Genomic DNA, 17161 nt, shown 5'->3' on the forward strand with positions numbered 1-17161 from the left:
AATTGAATAAAAGCAGGGAAGATGTTGAGAATTTTGTCATTCATAGTAAATATTCAAGCAGTTCATTTCTTTCTTATCACTCTGCCCAGTTACTAGAACAGATATAAAGAGGTGGAATTAATTGGATGGAAATATAAAACAAATGAAATGTTTTAAAAAACTTCACTGAAGTAGCAATAAAGAAGATGTTGAGTCCACTTCAGTAAGGAGCCGCTGAGATGAATACATTGCAGCTTTTGTGCAGTTACACACTTTGGGCTGCGGGTGGGGCTAGTGACTCCTGTCACTAACCTTTCACCTCTGGAGAGAGATTTTTATACTGAGACCCTACTTAGGTCTCACCGAAAACTATTGCAAAGCCAGCCTCAGTGTGGATGGTATGTCTAGTTGAGTCACACACGTTACATCCTTGCAAACGATTTAATTCTCATCGCTAGCTTCTTTGGCTTCTTTGTATACAAACTAGCAAAGAAACACAAAAAAACAAAACAAAGCAAAACCAAGCGCAAAAGCAAACAAGCAAATCAAAGCTATCCAGTGATGGTGGAGAGATTCAGAACCAAAGGGAACTCGTCTGGCTGGTGTTTAGAAAGGGAGTGCACTGACTTTGTGTGAAATTTTGGTTAATTCTCTACTGCCAGAACTTACCCATGGAACAATTGTGATATTAGTGAAATCTATAGGTCTGAAGTACAGAAATCTGCTAGTGTGGACACGGGTCGTGTTGCGGAAACCTTGGGGTGTTTCATCCCTGGTGACGAATTTACATCGCATCACACTCCACACAGCCCACATTCAGGCTAACGCTGACTGATGGCTTGTAACGGGCCAGGCACCACTCAATGCATTCACTGGATGGAGCGCCGACCACGGCTCTGTGAGAGAGGAGCTGTTGCCCAAACTACTTACAAAGGAAACAACTGAGACTCAGAAGATTTTAGAAACTTTCTCAAGGTCACTGTGTAAAGAACAATGTACAGTAACCTGGATTCCAGCTGAGGTCTCTGTTCCCAAATCCTGGTCTTTTAGCAATTATGAAATATTACCTGACTAGAAACCATGTTTAACACCTTTTGACTAGCTATTGTGGGATGTGAACAAACCTCTATAAGGTTCCTGCCCTGAAAGAGATATCTGTTTATATCTGTTTATATCTGTTTAAGGATATCTAAATCTACCTACCTATCTATAGATAAACCTACGTATCTGTTTATAAATATAGATACATTCATATAGATGATACATGAATGTGTATATATATACATATATAAATATATTTACATTTCTTTCTATAGAGATAGTGATTTATGTAGCAACAAATAGATCTAGATTTAGTTCTAGTTAGATGGCTGGCCATACAAGCGTCTCACCCTCTGAGGGAGAAGGCTGTGGCCATCCTCCTGGAAGCAGTCTGCAGTGGTCCGGAGTGTAGACGCTAGGCAGGTTCTAGACCAAGTTTGAGTGGATTTTGATCCTCATTTGACCAGTTAATGCCTGAGTGACTTTGGATGACATTTAATCTCTGTGCTCTTTCCTTCTCTATAGAATGGGGATGATTACATTAACTCAGAGGAGGTTGTGAGAGTTAAATGATTATGCAAAGCCTTTCTGAGTTTCCTGGCCAACCTGAATTCAGGTACCAACCATGGAGGAACAGGGAAGGGAGAGGGTAGGACTGGAAAGGCTCAGACCCCAGGAAGGATGGCTCCTGGGCTCTGGAGAAAGGATTAGATTTGAATAGTTGGGATGGAAGTGATGGAAATTTTGGCAAAAGGGGATGACACAAGAACATATAGAGAAATACTTGAGCTTTAGATGACAGTGGGACAGAGAGATACCTCTGCCTGAGTACAAGTGAGCTATCTTGTAGATGCTGGTGGAAAGTTTGCAAAGCTTGGATTAAGTTTCTCCCTGAATCTCATTCCAAAAATCCTCTAATTTTAGTTGGAAACCCACACATCAATCTGTGGAAACAGACTCCTCCCAGGTAACTTGTATTTTAGTTATAGCTTTCTGGAAACACAAAGACTACCCATTGCAGTGCTTTTGATGGTAGGCATTAATTCCTGGATGGGAGGATTTTTAAACAGCCTCACATTTTTGTGTCTCTATGGATTCATGTCCTATCAGTGTCTGCCAACAGTTTCGGTGCATATGGCTGAAATGATGGACAGAAAGTTCTCATCAGTTTCATTCACCTATATTCTCTTAAAATAGTGGGGAGGATGCAATGGTGAAGCAGGTAAATATCCTGGAAAATCAAGAGTCCAGCCTGAGTCAGCTTCTTTCATTATCACTTAAAGAAAAGAACAAAGAAAACTACTTACTGTTTGACTGCAATCCAGCCAGCTGTGCAGTTACTGCTGGGAATTGTTCATTTTACTACAGGTGTCTGTTAGAGGAAAAGATAAGGGCATAATCTTAAAACTACTCTTTTCTCCCTCTTCATTGTTGTTTCTTTCTTGGTTATGTCATTGCAATACTGCTACGTTTTGATGAGATATTTTAGATTTAACATGAGTTCCATCCTCACCCCCGCTCGGCAGCCTAACCAGGTACACATCCAAGGTGTGCCCGTTCCAACACCATAATGGAAAGGGAGAGGCTATGAGAGGTTCTCTCCCCAGGAGCACCGCCCTCAAATTATACCCAGCCTAAAACAGGCCTCTGTACATACAGAAGATATTTTTACAAAAGCAGTGAGTTAGGGGTTCACCCCTAGGTATATTGAATAACTTAAATAATATGTATGATTCCAATAAAAGGACCCATTTAACACCAAATAACCTGAACTGCCAGTTCGTACATTTCTTAAGAAAATTATCAAGTTTAAAGTTTTATTTGCTAATCCCAGGACAGTGCTGAACATGTGGGTTGGTGGTGAATAATGTTATTTTATTTATTATATCGGTTATTATTCAAAGTGGAATTCTTATGGGATTTCATTGAAGTAATGAAATGAGAAATATTTTCTATAGCATTAATTCAGGACATATTTATGAGAGAGTTATCATCTCAGTGTTGTTAATAGGTACCCAAATAGGGGTATTTTCCTAATTTCTCGAGTGTGAAAAAGCAAAAATTCACTTGACAGTTATTTAGCACATATGGTCATTAATGATCTCTCATGCTAGGATGTGGAACAGCCCAGCATCCATTCTCCAATTATACTTCCTCTCTGCGTGTACATTTGCCTTGACAACGAGAAATGAATATACTGAGGGCTGAATGTAAATTTCCTCTGTGACTGTCGAATTTATTTCTTAGGCTAAGTTAAAAATCTCTGTCATTCTGCCCTGAGTTTTGTTATTACAAGTTACTCTCTACTGTTTTATCACCCTGTGTTTTTCAACAAACATCTGGGCAGCTGCATCCATACCCCCCAACCCCGGCCACTTTTCTGTTCTTTTGTTGGCTTTTCAACCTCCCGAAGCCTCTATCTTATGGGATAGAGCACAACGTATCTGCTAAGAGATTTGGCCTAGATCAGACCTGGCAAAAAGTTTCATTCAACTCTGACACATCAAGCTTCAATCCACTAGATATTCTTTAAAAATGTGAAATTACAAAATTTCTATGGTGTCAGAGAGAGACCCGACCTGGCTAATAAATATAATGTTATCACCTTATAAAAAATTGAATCAATTCAACACATTTATAGAAACTATATAATATGTCCACTTAATCTGTTGGGTGCTATACATAGTAAACATGGAAAAAGGTTACTAAAATGATTGCGATATATATTTTATGTAAATATTTGTAAAAGTACACACCTTTTTTTGATATACATTACACTGTACACCTATCCTCAAATATATTCTGACAAAATTACTTTGTTTCATTCTCCATCACATTCAATCAAGGACCTTGATCTGTAACTGTAAGTTGTTCTTACTTTTCTCCCAGTCTCTCACTGTCTTTCCGTAACTGTGGCTTGGTCAGCTTACAGATGTAAATAACAACATGGGACATATTTTAGTACTTTTGAGGATTATTTTAATGAAGAAATACATAAGTTGTCTCTTTTTCTCTGAGTCTCACTCTCTACACAGGCACACATATTTCAGCACAGAAACCGTCTCTACCCACAATCACAGAGACCTTACACAAAGCCAACTGGCATGAAAGAATAGGATGATTTAGCCCCCGGAGCTGAGCGTTGGCAACGCTGTGCAGAGAAATTGTGCCCACAGAGGAGGAGCATCCCCAGTGGGTTGCAGACATGCATCCTAGCTATTCATCCTTTTAGACATCCATCCAAAGAGAGGATCTGAATGTGTTAAGTCGAGAAGTATTATTTTATTCGGATTTGGTTTAGATACTCTTTATTTCTTTTTAATGATAATGATGATGATGAAAATAAAGCCTTTATCATAATCACAGTATTTCAGAGCTGAAGGAAAGTAGATCTAAAATGTAAATACCCCAATATAGGATAAGTTGGGCTGTAGCAAGAAAATTAAGGATATATTCCATGTTCATTCACCCAGTGAAAATTAAGAAGATAATTTTAAGTTTCTTCTCTCAAATTTGTGTCATACACTATTGCTTCCTTATAGCTTCTTCCCACCTGTAATTGATCCATTCCAAGGCGATCTCTGATTTTTGAGACATTATAGAAAGACACAGCATATGAGTAATCCCATGAGAATTTGAATCACCATGGTCAAAATCTAAGTAAGATCAACAAATAGTACCGTCCATATTAGAAGAGTTCACTATGGTTTTAAAAATCTTTAATATAGCGATGACAATTCTTGACATAAACAAAAAATATACCAGAGGCAAAAATTTGACTGAGATTTCCCTAGTGGTCCAGTGGGTAAGACTTCATGCTCCCAAGGGCCCAGGTTTGATCCCTGGTCGGGGAATCAGATCCTGCATGCATGCCGCAACTGAGTCCACATGTCGCAACTAAAAGATCCCGCATGCCACAACTGAGACTTGGCATAGTCAAAATAAATAAATAAATAATTTAACCAAGTACACAAAGATTGTATTATAAATTCTCTCATATTGTCTAAATTTTGTTTCATATTTAATATGAAAAGTGAAGTGAATAATATGGGATGGACAATGAGAAATATTTGCAGAGGTAAGGTAAAATAGGTTTGCTACCAAAAATAGTGCATATGCGCTAAGGTAGAAGAGACAACTAAATGGAAACCTGCGTGATGGAAAAAGACCAAATTGCAAACTCAAACTAAAATACAATTGAGAAAGATCAACATTGAAATCATGATGTGAAGGGACTTAACACGGCATCCTAAGTGAAATTGACCTATGCTGATCGAGCTGTATCTCTAGGAAGAGTGAGGAATTCTTATGTGTTTGGATTAAATCATAACATTCACATGTTTTGGGTTCTCTCGTATTTGCCAAGTCTATCTTTTAACTGCTCTGTCTTACTTCCAAAGGTCCTGATAAACTTCCTATACCTCAGCCGTGTTTAGTCCATAATTTCCTAATCTCCGTGCTTGAATTCTTGTGTTAGTAACCTGAAATATGCCTGCCCTTCCACTAAGAGTGGATTCCTGTTCTTATTTTATCAGGGTGCTTGGAAATTAAAATTCTGTTTGGGATTGGGGCCACTCTCTCTGCTGGCCTTCCTCTCGGATACTTGTATTGTTAAGTAATGCTTTATCCTTTGATTCTGCATGAACCTCAGCTCCTCACCACCTACCTATGAAGACAAGAGCCTTTGATGTCAATTATTTGTGAATTATTATCTTTTGTCTGGAATCTTCCTTCCCATTTGTCTATTTTTTTTTTTTTTTTTTTTTGCGGTACGCGTGCCTCTCACTGCTGTGGCCTCTCCCGTTGCGGAGCATAGGCTCCGGACGCGCAGGCTCAGCGGCCATGGCTCATGGGCCCAGCCGCTCCATGGCATGTGGGATCTTCCCAGACTGGGGCACGAACCCACGTCCCCTGCATCGGCAGGCGGACTCTCAGCCACTGCGCCACCAGGGAAGCCCCCATCTGTCTTTTTTTTATGTCAAACTTGACTTTTTTCCATTTTATGCACCAGAATCTGTTTCCCTGACTCCAATAGGTAGGTCTGCTTCCATCACATTCATGCTAATTTATTCAGTTCAACTGCAGTAAATAAGGCTGTGGCTAGCGAGGTCTGCTACTTGGCCATGGAAGGCATGTAATATAGGATCACAGAGAGCTGTAGGTGATGTTATGGTAGCATTGAAATGTTGCAAAATAGAGTGAATGCGTTTATGGAAATTAAAAGTTTTATAATTCTCCAAAGAAGAACATCAGATGTCAGTCTGTACAATTGTTCTGTAAAATGTGGGAATGGACAGTCGTCCTGCTGGGCAGTTAGAAAAATGGCTAAGTGTCTGTTAATTTCCATGTATTTGCAGAGGTGTACTCACCAAATGACCAACTTTTCATCCACACACGGGTAAACCCACAGTAAGAGCGGTGGTTTGCAATTTTTTCTCTTCCTTCTCATTTTTCTTTTCTTTAAGTCGAACTCTTAGCCAGCCATGAGGAGGAAGTGAACCTAAACTTAACAGTTGAACAATTTGAAATCATTTAAAATATTTAGATCAAATGCTTATCTTTTTAATGGATTAACATCTTGATTAAAGGAGGCCATATAAGGACTACCATCGTGAGAACCACGTTTTAAAGTCACACCATGGAATTCTGAAATTAACTGTGTCTGTTACCTGCCCTGTGCCACAATGTTAAAATCCAGGATCTTTACCATTGCAAGCAAAATATTTTTCTCCCATGATGCAAGAAAAGGGGCTAAGGAACCAGAAAGGTAGGGAACTTGAATTGGCATAATTCTGTATTTAATAACACATTTCTAGGGACAGAAGAACTTACAGAATTTGTCAGATTGAAATTTACTTTGAATATAAAGAGAACAATAGTCATGTGCAAGTAACAGGACATTACAAAATAAGAAGCTGAATCATTTTGCAAGATTAAGAATGCATTTATGCTTGCTATTTTGTGGCAGGATGATAAAAGGACTTTGTCTCAATGATATTAATGTATCTTATTTTTAATCCTTCTGAAGTTTCAAATCTAACCTAACAAATTTATGTTTATTTAACTAGCTGAGTGTCTATCTTATTTTTTTAATCTCATTTTAAGTATCTTAGACAGGCTTACAGTCAATGAATTAGTTCAAGTTGGCATAGACGTTTCAAACGCCTGCTTTATGGCCAGATGACTGGTTATCCAAGTCACAGCTGGACCTGCATCTGAGCCACCCACTGTCAAGGGGAGAGATGATGGTGTTCCTCTGACTCTGTTCCCTTCTCCTTAAAGGGATTAAGTTAAATTTCCTTTCAGAGTTTCCTTATGTATAGTGTGATTTCATTGTATCTGTTTAAGCCCAAATCCCTTGCTGTGCCTGTTTGCTAATTCAATTAAACAAAATAAAACAAAAGGAAAAAGAAAATTTCAGCTAGGAAGAGTACTTTGCATTCCAATTTTGGGGATAAAATAAAATATAAATGCCTGAGGAAGTGATAAACTCTACTAAATTCACACAGACTATACTAAATTCACACAGATTAATTATATATGTAAATGATAGATATATTCCCCTTTCATAATAGTGGAGGAAGAGAATAATAAACATGTCATAAATTACATTTACATTCTCTGTTAGCCCCGATATTATATGACTAATTAGATACTATCTAGTTAACTGTCCCCTTGGTTTCCTAGGGATAAATTTTATTTCTCCTCCCCCTCTTCTTCTGTATTCTTCCTATTATTATTATAGTTATTACTATTTACATGAAAGAAGTGGACATCCCTCAAAAAGAAATGTTTTCCATTGCTTTCCTGAATATTTCTTATTGCTGAAATGGACAAGTGGTAAAATTCACATGTGCCTTTCTTGGACCAAATCCCTGCTGCTTTAACTTGTGCCAGGGATAGTTAATCACAATGTCTTCGGAATCTCCCAGGTGATATAGTGAGTGGAGTTGGTGATGTACAAGGAAAAGAAACTCTCAGTTTTAGAAGAGTGATCACACTTGGGTGTGCAGGAGGAATCTGAACAGGCGAGGTGTCCCCTCAACACAAGCTGGTTGTCCGTGTGCAGACACACGTGCCCAGTGTCACCTGCCTTTCATTGTTGAAAGAGGCCATCACTGTGTGATCCAAATGGACCAGTCTGAAAGGCCTGTGGGTTTCCAGTTTGCAACCTCCACAAATAAGGGTGCAATATGAGGTCTCAGATAAACTATGTACAAATTGTTCGTATTAGAATGAACTCAAAGGGTTTCTTGGGGAAGATCTCTATGTACACTCTGTGACTCAAACCCACAGGGAAAAGGGTTGTCCCTCTAAAGTCGATTTTAAGACTGTACATCCTCTCCCTCCCCGTATCCATGCGGGGGTTGTAAAACTACAGAGTCTCCCATTGAGGAGATGGAGATGTGAGGAAAGTAGCTCTTTCTAAAGCTAACCTCCAACACTTTACATGCTGCAGACAAAAGTAATACATGGGCTACAGGCATTTAAAAATGTCTAGTAAACACAAGGCATGCCCCGGTGCAAAAAGAGGTTCCTCTCAGTAGATCATCAACAAAAGAAAATCTAATAGATCTTTTAAATTCTTTGGAGAAACATTCAAAGTAATAAAATATATTTATATTTAAGATAAATGGAAAACTGAGAGACAAGTCAACTCTATCAAAAAAACAAAAACAAAACAGTAAAAGTCAAAGAAAATATGCAGTCTCTGATTTTTTTTAAAAAGTGTTTTTAATCCCAAACTCCTAAATTAGAGAAAATTCTATTAAGAGCCATTGAAACCTCAGAGGTGAGAATTAATGGCTACGTAATATGCATCTTTATAAAGTCTCCTCAGTAATCTTTACCTAAACTGTTTTTCATATATGTATGCACTTTAGTGGTTTCTTGCAAACCTGTTACTTTTGATACCCAAACACAGGTCAGGGTACAAACTTGGAAGCTATCATTTAGCTAAATATTTCCACACTTAGATGAAGAGAATCATAACCAAATGCAAACATCATCCTATACTATGGGCTAGTGTCTTTGTATTGGGTTGGCCAAAAAGTTTGTTCGGGGTTTTCCATAGGATTCTACAGAAAAACCCAAACAAACTTTTTGGCCAATCCAATATCATTTGAATTTATTTGGAGTTTCAACACTGAAGAAAATAAAATTAGCCACTGGCCTCTGCTAAGTACATCCAATACATTAATGCTGTACTTTTTCAAGACTTTTTCTCTATGCATGTGGGAATCCAGTTTCCGTGCCTTTCTGAAATTATTTCCTCTCATCAGAATTGCTTTTGGTAATTCATTAGCCATTTTTTTCCTCTTTTTCCCTGAAAGCAGTTCATAATTTCTGAAGTATTCCTTAGTCCAAACATGTAAGTGCCTGCAAGCTAAGAAAGAAGTTAGGTGTAGAGGGGCTATTGGTTCTGCTAATAAGATACTTATAAAAGCACTTGACGTTTAGAAGTGAGACATATTTCCATGGCATTCCAGGGATTAATTACTTCTATATTTTCACTTCCGGTCCCAAGTTGGCCCCATTACCTGAGGGTGTGTCTCAGCAGCTGTGTGAGGGTGAGCAATGCACTGAACAAGCTTACAGCCCTACTTAGGTTCTCAAAGTCCTTGGTCTGCACACACATGGGGAGTCAGATATGAGACCACAGAAACGGATTCTGGTCTCATCCTCTTTCCTAACTTAGCTTCTTAATAAAGAGAGTTTAGATCCATCTTTGCGAAATTCCGAGCAGGGCTATTTATGATAGTTCTGGCCTCATTAACAGATCGATCCAGCTTATGGGTTCAGTTCGTTTCTGAAGATGATCATTGACCAGCTCTTCCATTCAGCATTTCAGAATAACTGTGGGGAAAACATCCTTATGATCTCATAAAGACATATATTAATCAAGCCAAGATTCTTTTAATAGCTGTTTTAAGTTCTTTATTAATTGACATTCCAGTAAGGCAGGTCATAAAGATTTAATTTTCTGTGTTAGCATCAAGCTGATTTTAATAAAAAAGATTTATATAGAGACACTCGTTCTGTAGAATATATTTTTAATTACATCCTAAAAAACACATTGACGACACCTTCAGTGTAGAATTAATGATATTACAATGCTTATTATTGATTTGTATAATGAGAAACAGTAAGCATTATTGATTTTCCCATTACATCCCAAATAAAATGTTCCTCCAATAATAGAAATTCTCTTTAATGAATGTTTGGTGACGACTTCAACTGAATCCCCTGTGTTTTCATCTGTTAGCTTCTGGAGAAGCTGGATGCAAAAGGCAATGAAGGAAATGGTTTGAAATTAAGCATGAAGAATTTACAAAAGGGACACTACCTGCTGAGGGAGTTTTGAAAGTTTCTTTACTGGAAATATTAATAAATGGAGTAAATTTACAATGATGGAAGATGATTATCATAAAATTGGTAAGTGTAATGTGTTAAATGGTGGCCTCCAAAAAGTTATATCCACTTCCTAATATGCAGACCCTATGAATGTGATCTTATTTGGAAAAAGGGTCTTTGTAGATATAATTAAGATAAGGTGCTTAAGATGAAATCATCCTGGATTACCCAAGTAGCCCTAAATCCAAAGACAAGTGTCTTTATAAGAGACGGAAGCGTAGACGATCAGACACACAAAGAGGAGGAGAACATGTGACCATGGAAGCAGAGGCTGGAGACATGCACCCAAAAGCCAGGGATGCTTGGGGCCACCAGAGCCTGGAAGAGGCAAGAAAGAACCCTCCCCTAGAGCTCACAGAAAGGGTGCAGCCCTAATGACAATTGAGTTCTGACTCTTGGTCTCCAAATCTGTGAGAGAATAAATTTCTACTATTTCATGCCACCCACTTTGTGGTCATTTGTTACAGCAGCCTCTGGAAACTAATACAAGAAATGCTTCCCGTGAGTTAGAATGCCCAGTGAGATAGAAGGAACCTCTGAAGAGCCAGGAAGAGGCCCCCAAGATGGCTTTGCATTATCTTGAGTTTCCTAACATCTTCTGGTGTGTGAATCTTGCAGAAGAAAATAAATAAATTAAAAAATAGCTTTATTTTGCAGCGGGGGATTTAATTCAGAAGCTGCACTTACAAGACTGATCAGAAACAGCAGAAAATTGGTATTAACATGGAAAGAAAAATAATACCGTACTTAGACTAGTATACCCATGCCAGAAAAACCCAGATATCCTCCTCCTATTGGAAGCCCTTTGTGGAAAGCCAAATAAAAACCAAGAGGTTGCTTGCTGGTGAGAAATCTGAACAAAAGAGATTCATTAGTAAATCTTATTATTTAATGACAGCCAAGATAAATAGCCCAAAGCACCTATTCAACTATAGAGATTTTATTGCTAGTAAGATTAGAATACCAAAAATTCATTTTTTAAAGGATTTCCTCTTTTGACGTCATTAGAAATATTTGCTTCTGGGTGTTGTTTTTTTAAACTTTTCCCAACGCGAACCACAAAACGCCCTTGAGTGGACACATCCATTCTTAGGACATGTGATTACCTTAGACCCCTAACAAATCTACTTGTCTGGGAGACTATTCAGAGTCCTAAATTAACCTCACATTTTATTTTTCTGATCCATTAAAAGTTAATTTTAGAGGTTACTTTTCAGAGGACATTTTTCCTCTTCTAAACCCAGGTCTTGTGGGCATCTCACCACGAACGCTTGTTGGTTAACAGCCTGGATTTTCTGCCTGCAAAAGTGCAAATGCCTATGACATTACTCTTATCTTCACCCATCACTAATCCAAATCCAAAGTCGCAAAATTTTGCAGATAAAATTAAATTGGATAGACAAGGTAGCTGACCTTTAGATAAAGTCATTTTAAAGGATTTAAAAGATGTGACAAAATAAGAAAATAAAAATGTAAGGCTGCTCCAGAAGGAGAGCTGATAAATGGCCAGAAGAGAAACTTATTTCTCTAAAATTATTGTCTTTGTTATCAGGAGAAAAATAATCACGTATTAAACCTAATACGCTCTCTGTACATTTCTGACTTTGAAAAAGGAACTATGTTTTACCAGGAAAAAAACAACCGCAGCTGGAGTACAGTTCATGTCATTCACAAGAGACATTTAAAGGCTTATTCATAAAAGGCCAAATATTAAATACGTGACAAAAACTGAAAATTAAGTTTTTGTTTTCAAAGAACTTCTTTGGCTGCCATATTTACTACATTCTCGCACAGTAATTATTTGGAATTTACCATATAAAAGACTTTCAATTACAGCTTTACGATGAAGTGACTACTTAGCCTGCATACAAATTGGAAATCCCAATATCCTCTATTTGAATGCCTTTTGCTGATGAAAATGGAATTCTTATTTTTAGATTTTAGAAGATGGAAGTTGTAGTCAGAACAATTGCTAGACCGTATTTGCCGTTCCACTTAAATTAAATGATACCTTATTTTTTACTCAAGTAAGTTGGTTTTCACAAGTATCTACTGGCATATCAGACACAAAGGCCTATTCCCCCCAGCACGTAAGCTATTTTTGGTGACATTTTCAATCAATAGTTAGGCATAGGGGCGCAGAGAGGTACTAAATTATTAAATGACAATGCATTCATTCAGGATCTTCTTAGAAAGAAGCCATAGATTTTTTTCTCCTTCTGGGTGAGTGGGCCAGAAAAAAATGGTGTAGGTTTCCTGAAAATACATTTTTTTCTGAAGCCTCACTTGCACACCAAAACATAGGCACACACACATGTACATTCAGGGCACGATCTCCAGTGTAGGCTCAAATTGTACTTATTAGGGATATAAATACATATAACCTTTATTTAGGTACAACTGATATAAAACAACTTGCACCCATTTAATATATACCTCTTGATCAATTTGGACATATGCATATACCTGTGATACCATGGTCACAGTCAAGGTACTAAACATATCCACCCCCTCCAAAAGTTGCCTTGTATTCTTTTGAGGTGTGTGTATGCGTGTGTGTTGTGGTGAGAACACTTAACATGAGACCTATCCTCTTACCATATTTTAAAGTGCACAGTACAGTGTTGTTAACTATGGGACCACATCATATAGCAGAGCTCTGGAACTTAATTCATTGTGCATAAGAGGAGCTTTATACCTTTTGAACAATAACTTTCCATTCCCCCACCCCCAGCCCCGGGCAATCAACAGAGTGAAAAAACAATTATGGATTAAGAAAAAATATTTGCAGACCATCTATCAGAAAAGGAGTCAATTTCCAAAATATATAAGGAACTCCTACAACTCAATAACGAAAAAACAAATAACCCAATTTAAAAAAAATGAGCAAAAGGCTTGAATAGACGTTTCTTCCAAGAAGACATACAACTGACCGCTAGGTACATGAAAAGATGCTCAACATTACTAATCATCAGAGAAATGCAAATCAAAACCACAATGAGATATCACCTCACATTTGTTATATACTTTCAGTGTGTATATATAATTTTCTAAGCTACCAGATGCAACATTTTCCCCAAATCTCCTGGACTATCTAACAAGGGCTGCCATTTCCCACATTTCCTATCATTTTATTAGTTTCTTCACTTTTAACTTCCAGCAGCCAACTTGGTCCAAATAATATGCCAACTATTTAAGGTGTTTGTCATGAAACACTTTGTTGTGATAGCACAATTGCTGTATTATATATTAATTGTCACAGTAGTGCTGCAGAAGAAACAGCTCCAAGACCTTGGGGGACATAAAATAATAAGTTTTATTTGGCTCATAAGTGTGTAAACTGACAGTTGAGGCTGGGGCTGGAGGTGGTACCCTGGTCTTTGCCAACTTGCTCCCGTGCCTGGTGGTTCACTGCTGATCTTCTGATGGGGTCAGGTGCTTGACAATGACCACTCACCTCTGCTAGTTTTTCCCACCCTTTCTTGGGACCTGTGAACTAGCCTCAGCCTGTCCTCGTCAGGAAACGAGAGAGGGCAAGACCAGAACGTGTGACTCTAACCATACAAGTGCTCTTCAAGTTCTGGCCTGCATCACTTTGCTGACATCCCATTAGCCAGAACAAGGGAAGTCTCAACATCAGAATCCGATTAGGAGAAGCACTTCATGCCAGAGGACGAGGGTGCAGGAAAAGAGGAAAACACAAGGCCAATTTTGCCATTGATCCCGTAAATAAAGTCAACTTCCAGTTTCTAAAAAGGTGAATTTGAAAACATTATTGTAATCCAGAGGGATGGAGTAACAGTGAACCCGTAAATAATGACTGAGAACAGCACACACTTCAGGAAACACAAAGCAATTTCAGAAGTCAGTTAATAAAGTTCAAGGCTTTGATGATACAAAACCTTCTAACTGTAAAGCACTAAACCAAAGACAGTAGAGAACAATGAGTTCTCAACAAAGCCTAGTGGATTTTTCTTTTCATTATAAAGGAAGAAGTCCCTACTTATTCTGCCCTGCTGCCTAAATCATGAAAGGGCAGAAGGCAGTCATACGAATCCAAGAACCTTGGAACAGTCGTTAAGCAAACCCCAAAGGAAAGGAAAACAGCTCTTGTGCAGCTCATTCAGGGCCCAATGTAGGTCCCTTGTGTGAAACGAGATGGTTGCTTTCTCCTGGAATTCATATGTAATATCTGGAAATATGGGATTCCTGATTTTACCTGAAGTTTCCAGGTGTTCTGACACTTCTTCAACGTATGGCTCCAAATATAGCCATGAATGAACGTAGGTTTCCCATTAGTTAAGAATTCCTCTCGGGCTTGGCTTGCGGGCTCCGCTGAGCAGCGGGAGGTTGGGCCGCAGTTAAAGTCGCGTCGGCTCCTGGTCCCTGGCCCTTCAGCGGCATGGCGTGCGGGGCGACGTTGAAGCGGCCCATGGAGTTCGAGGCGACGCTGCTGAGCCCCGGCTCCCCGAAGCGGCGGCGCTGCGCCCCTCTGCCCGGCCCCACTCCGGGCCTCAGGCCCCCGGACGCCGAGCCGCCGCCGCTGCTTCAGGCGCAGACCCCACCGCCGACTCTGCAGCAGCTCGCCCCGCCCGGCAGCGAGCGGCGCCTTCCAACCCCGGAGCAAATTTTTCAGAACATAAAACAAGAATACAGTCGTTATCAGAGGTGTAGACATTTAGAAGTTGTTCTTAATCAGAGTGAAGCTTGTACTTCGGAAAGTCAGCCTCACTCCTCAGCAGTCACAGCACCTAGTTCGCCAGGTTCCTCCTGGATGAAGAAGGACCAGCCCACCTTTACCCTCCGACAAGTTGGAATAATATGTGAGCGTCTCTTAAAAGACTATGAAGATAAAATTCGGGAGGAATATGAGCAAATCCTCAATACCAAACTAGCAGAACAATATGAATCTTTTGTGAAATTCACACATGATCAGATTATGCGACGATATGGGACAAGGCCAACAAGCTATGTGTCCTGAAGCTTTCTTGCATATCTGGGTACCAGGTTTGACCTCAAGAGATGGCTGCTGTACACTTTTTGCAACTGGTTTGATATCACATTTCAGCTCCAACTTTGCATCCTGAGACACTTAAATGTTTCTGCAGGTCCATTTTATACAACTTGAAAGACCTTAAAACTTTCCGGTTGCCACAAGCATATGTTTCTTTTCTGCTCATCCAATAAACAGCTGTGCCCTACTGTGATAGATTTTCCAAACAAAAATACCTGGAGCAGCAGTTTAGCAAAATATGCCCTCAGTGGCACTCAACAAATGGAGTTTCCCCAAGCACAGTTCTGTAAGAAGTGTGTGTGAGAGTGTGTGTATGTGTGTTTATGTGTATTTTAAGTTATTATTTGTATTGTGCAAATTTTTTTGATCTTGGGGATTCTGGCTGTGAATTTGATGCACGACAATTATGGTTAAAAACATTTCCTTGGTCTACAGAAGATCATTAATGTTTTGTGACCATATAAGTTGTAACAGTGGATTGTTTTCTGTGTAGGTGTTATTGTTAAATACAGGGACTGTTTCCAGGCACAGAATATGAATCATAAGTTAGGATGGACATTAGATGTGATTATGACGACATAGCAAAGGTCTGTGGTCCTAGGTCTACAAATGCGTGGTGAGGAATTAGAACAAACCCGAGACAGGCCATTTGACACGTGACTCTGCCCAGCTGTGTTAGAACATTACTTTGACTCCAAGCCTTAAAATACCCACGTGGAGTCTGTGCTCACCTCATTCACACAAGGAGCTCCCTGGACACTGAACCTCTAAGAAGGAAGAGAGTCTCCTCTGGAGGAGGAGCATCAGGCTTTGCTTGGGAGCATGACAAAGGCGAGCATGGGGCTGGGCCACGCCCCTGAGGCACTGCTACTTGGGAGGCGCCACTTCACCTTTGTATCACTCATTAGAAATAGAATTTGGATCCTTTGGTCAGGTTCCCCCAGATTCTTGTAAGAGATGTCCGTGTTCAATTGCTTGAGCTTTGTTGGGCAACCCCCTGCCCCAAGTTGCTTACAGACTGTTCTTCACCTTACTTCCAAGGCTGAGGAACAGAAAGTAACCTCTGTTTTGAGGAGGTGGAAGTTAAGTATACATTTATTTTTTACTGTGACTTGTTCAGGACCACGTTTTACAAAATGCCTTGTTTCCTTTATTATTGTTTCGGAAAGGAACGTTCTATTAAAATTGTTTTAGTTTGAATATAGAATAGTTTTTTTAATTAAGGCTTATTTTGAAAAAAAACTGTGTTTAATTCAAATGTATGCCAGTACCTTCCAAAGTAAGGTAATATTCAGAGACAGTTGTCCTGATCAGATGGCTTAGAGAAGTTTCTGGAATATTCACATTCAAAGATTCCTTATTAATGAATGTCTTTGACTTAAATCTAACCAAAAACTGCAACATTATTCTTTGTACATTTTCATTATATAGTGTTAACAAGCTTAGTTGCAAACAAATAAAATACTTAAGCTATTTGTTTAAAAAAAAAAAAAAAAAAGAATTCCTCTCAAGTGCTCCTCTGAGAGCAAACTTGTGCCTCAAACTTGTGTTGTTAAGCTGTCCCTCCTGACACAGCACAACTAAATGGGGAGGACCAATGGGTGCAATTTTTTATTAGAGTATAATTGTTTTACAATGGTGTGTTAGTTTCTGCTTTATAACAAAGTGAATCAGCTATACATACACATATATCCCCATACCCTCTCCCTCTTG

At 39.0% G+C, this 17161-nt stretch overlaps 1 protein-coding gene across 2 annotated transcripts; it reads left to right on the plus strand.

Annotated features, from left to right (window-relative positions):
- Nucleotides 1-14836: 14836 nt before the first annotated feature.
- LOC309818784 (akirin-1-like) lies at nucleotides 14837-16955 on the plus strand (the record flags this gene model as incomplete). 2 transcript variants are annotated; one of them, XM_082648718.1, is made up of 2 exons in its annotated part: nucleotides 14837-15197; nucleotides 15333-16955. In XM_082648718.1, the coding sequence occupies 2 exons, from the start codon at nucleotides 14837-14839 to the stop codon at nucleotides 15413-15415; spliced, it is 444 nt and encodes a 147-aa protein (XP_082504844.1). In that variant the 3' UTR covers nucleotides 15416-16955. The 2 variants fall into 2 exon arrangements, with proteins under 2 accessions (XP_082504844.1, XP_082504843.1); XM_082648717.1 differs by having other exon boundaries at nucleotides 14837-16955.
- Between the last annotated feature and the right edge of the window lie 206 nt (nucleotides 16956-17161).

The sequence above is a fragment of the Grampus griseus genome, assembly GCF_964374135.1.
Source record: "Grampus griseus genome assembly, chromosome: 2".
NCBI classification, from domain to species: domain Eukaryota; kingdom Metazoa; phylum Chordata; class Mammalia; order Artiodactyla; family Delphinidae; genus Grampus; species Grampus griseus.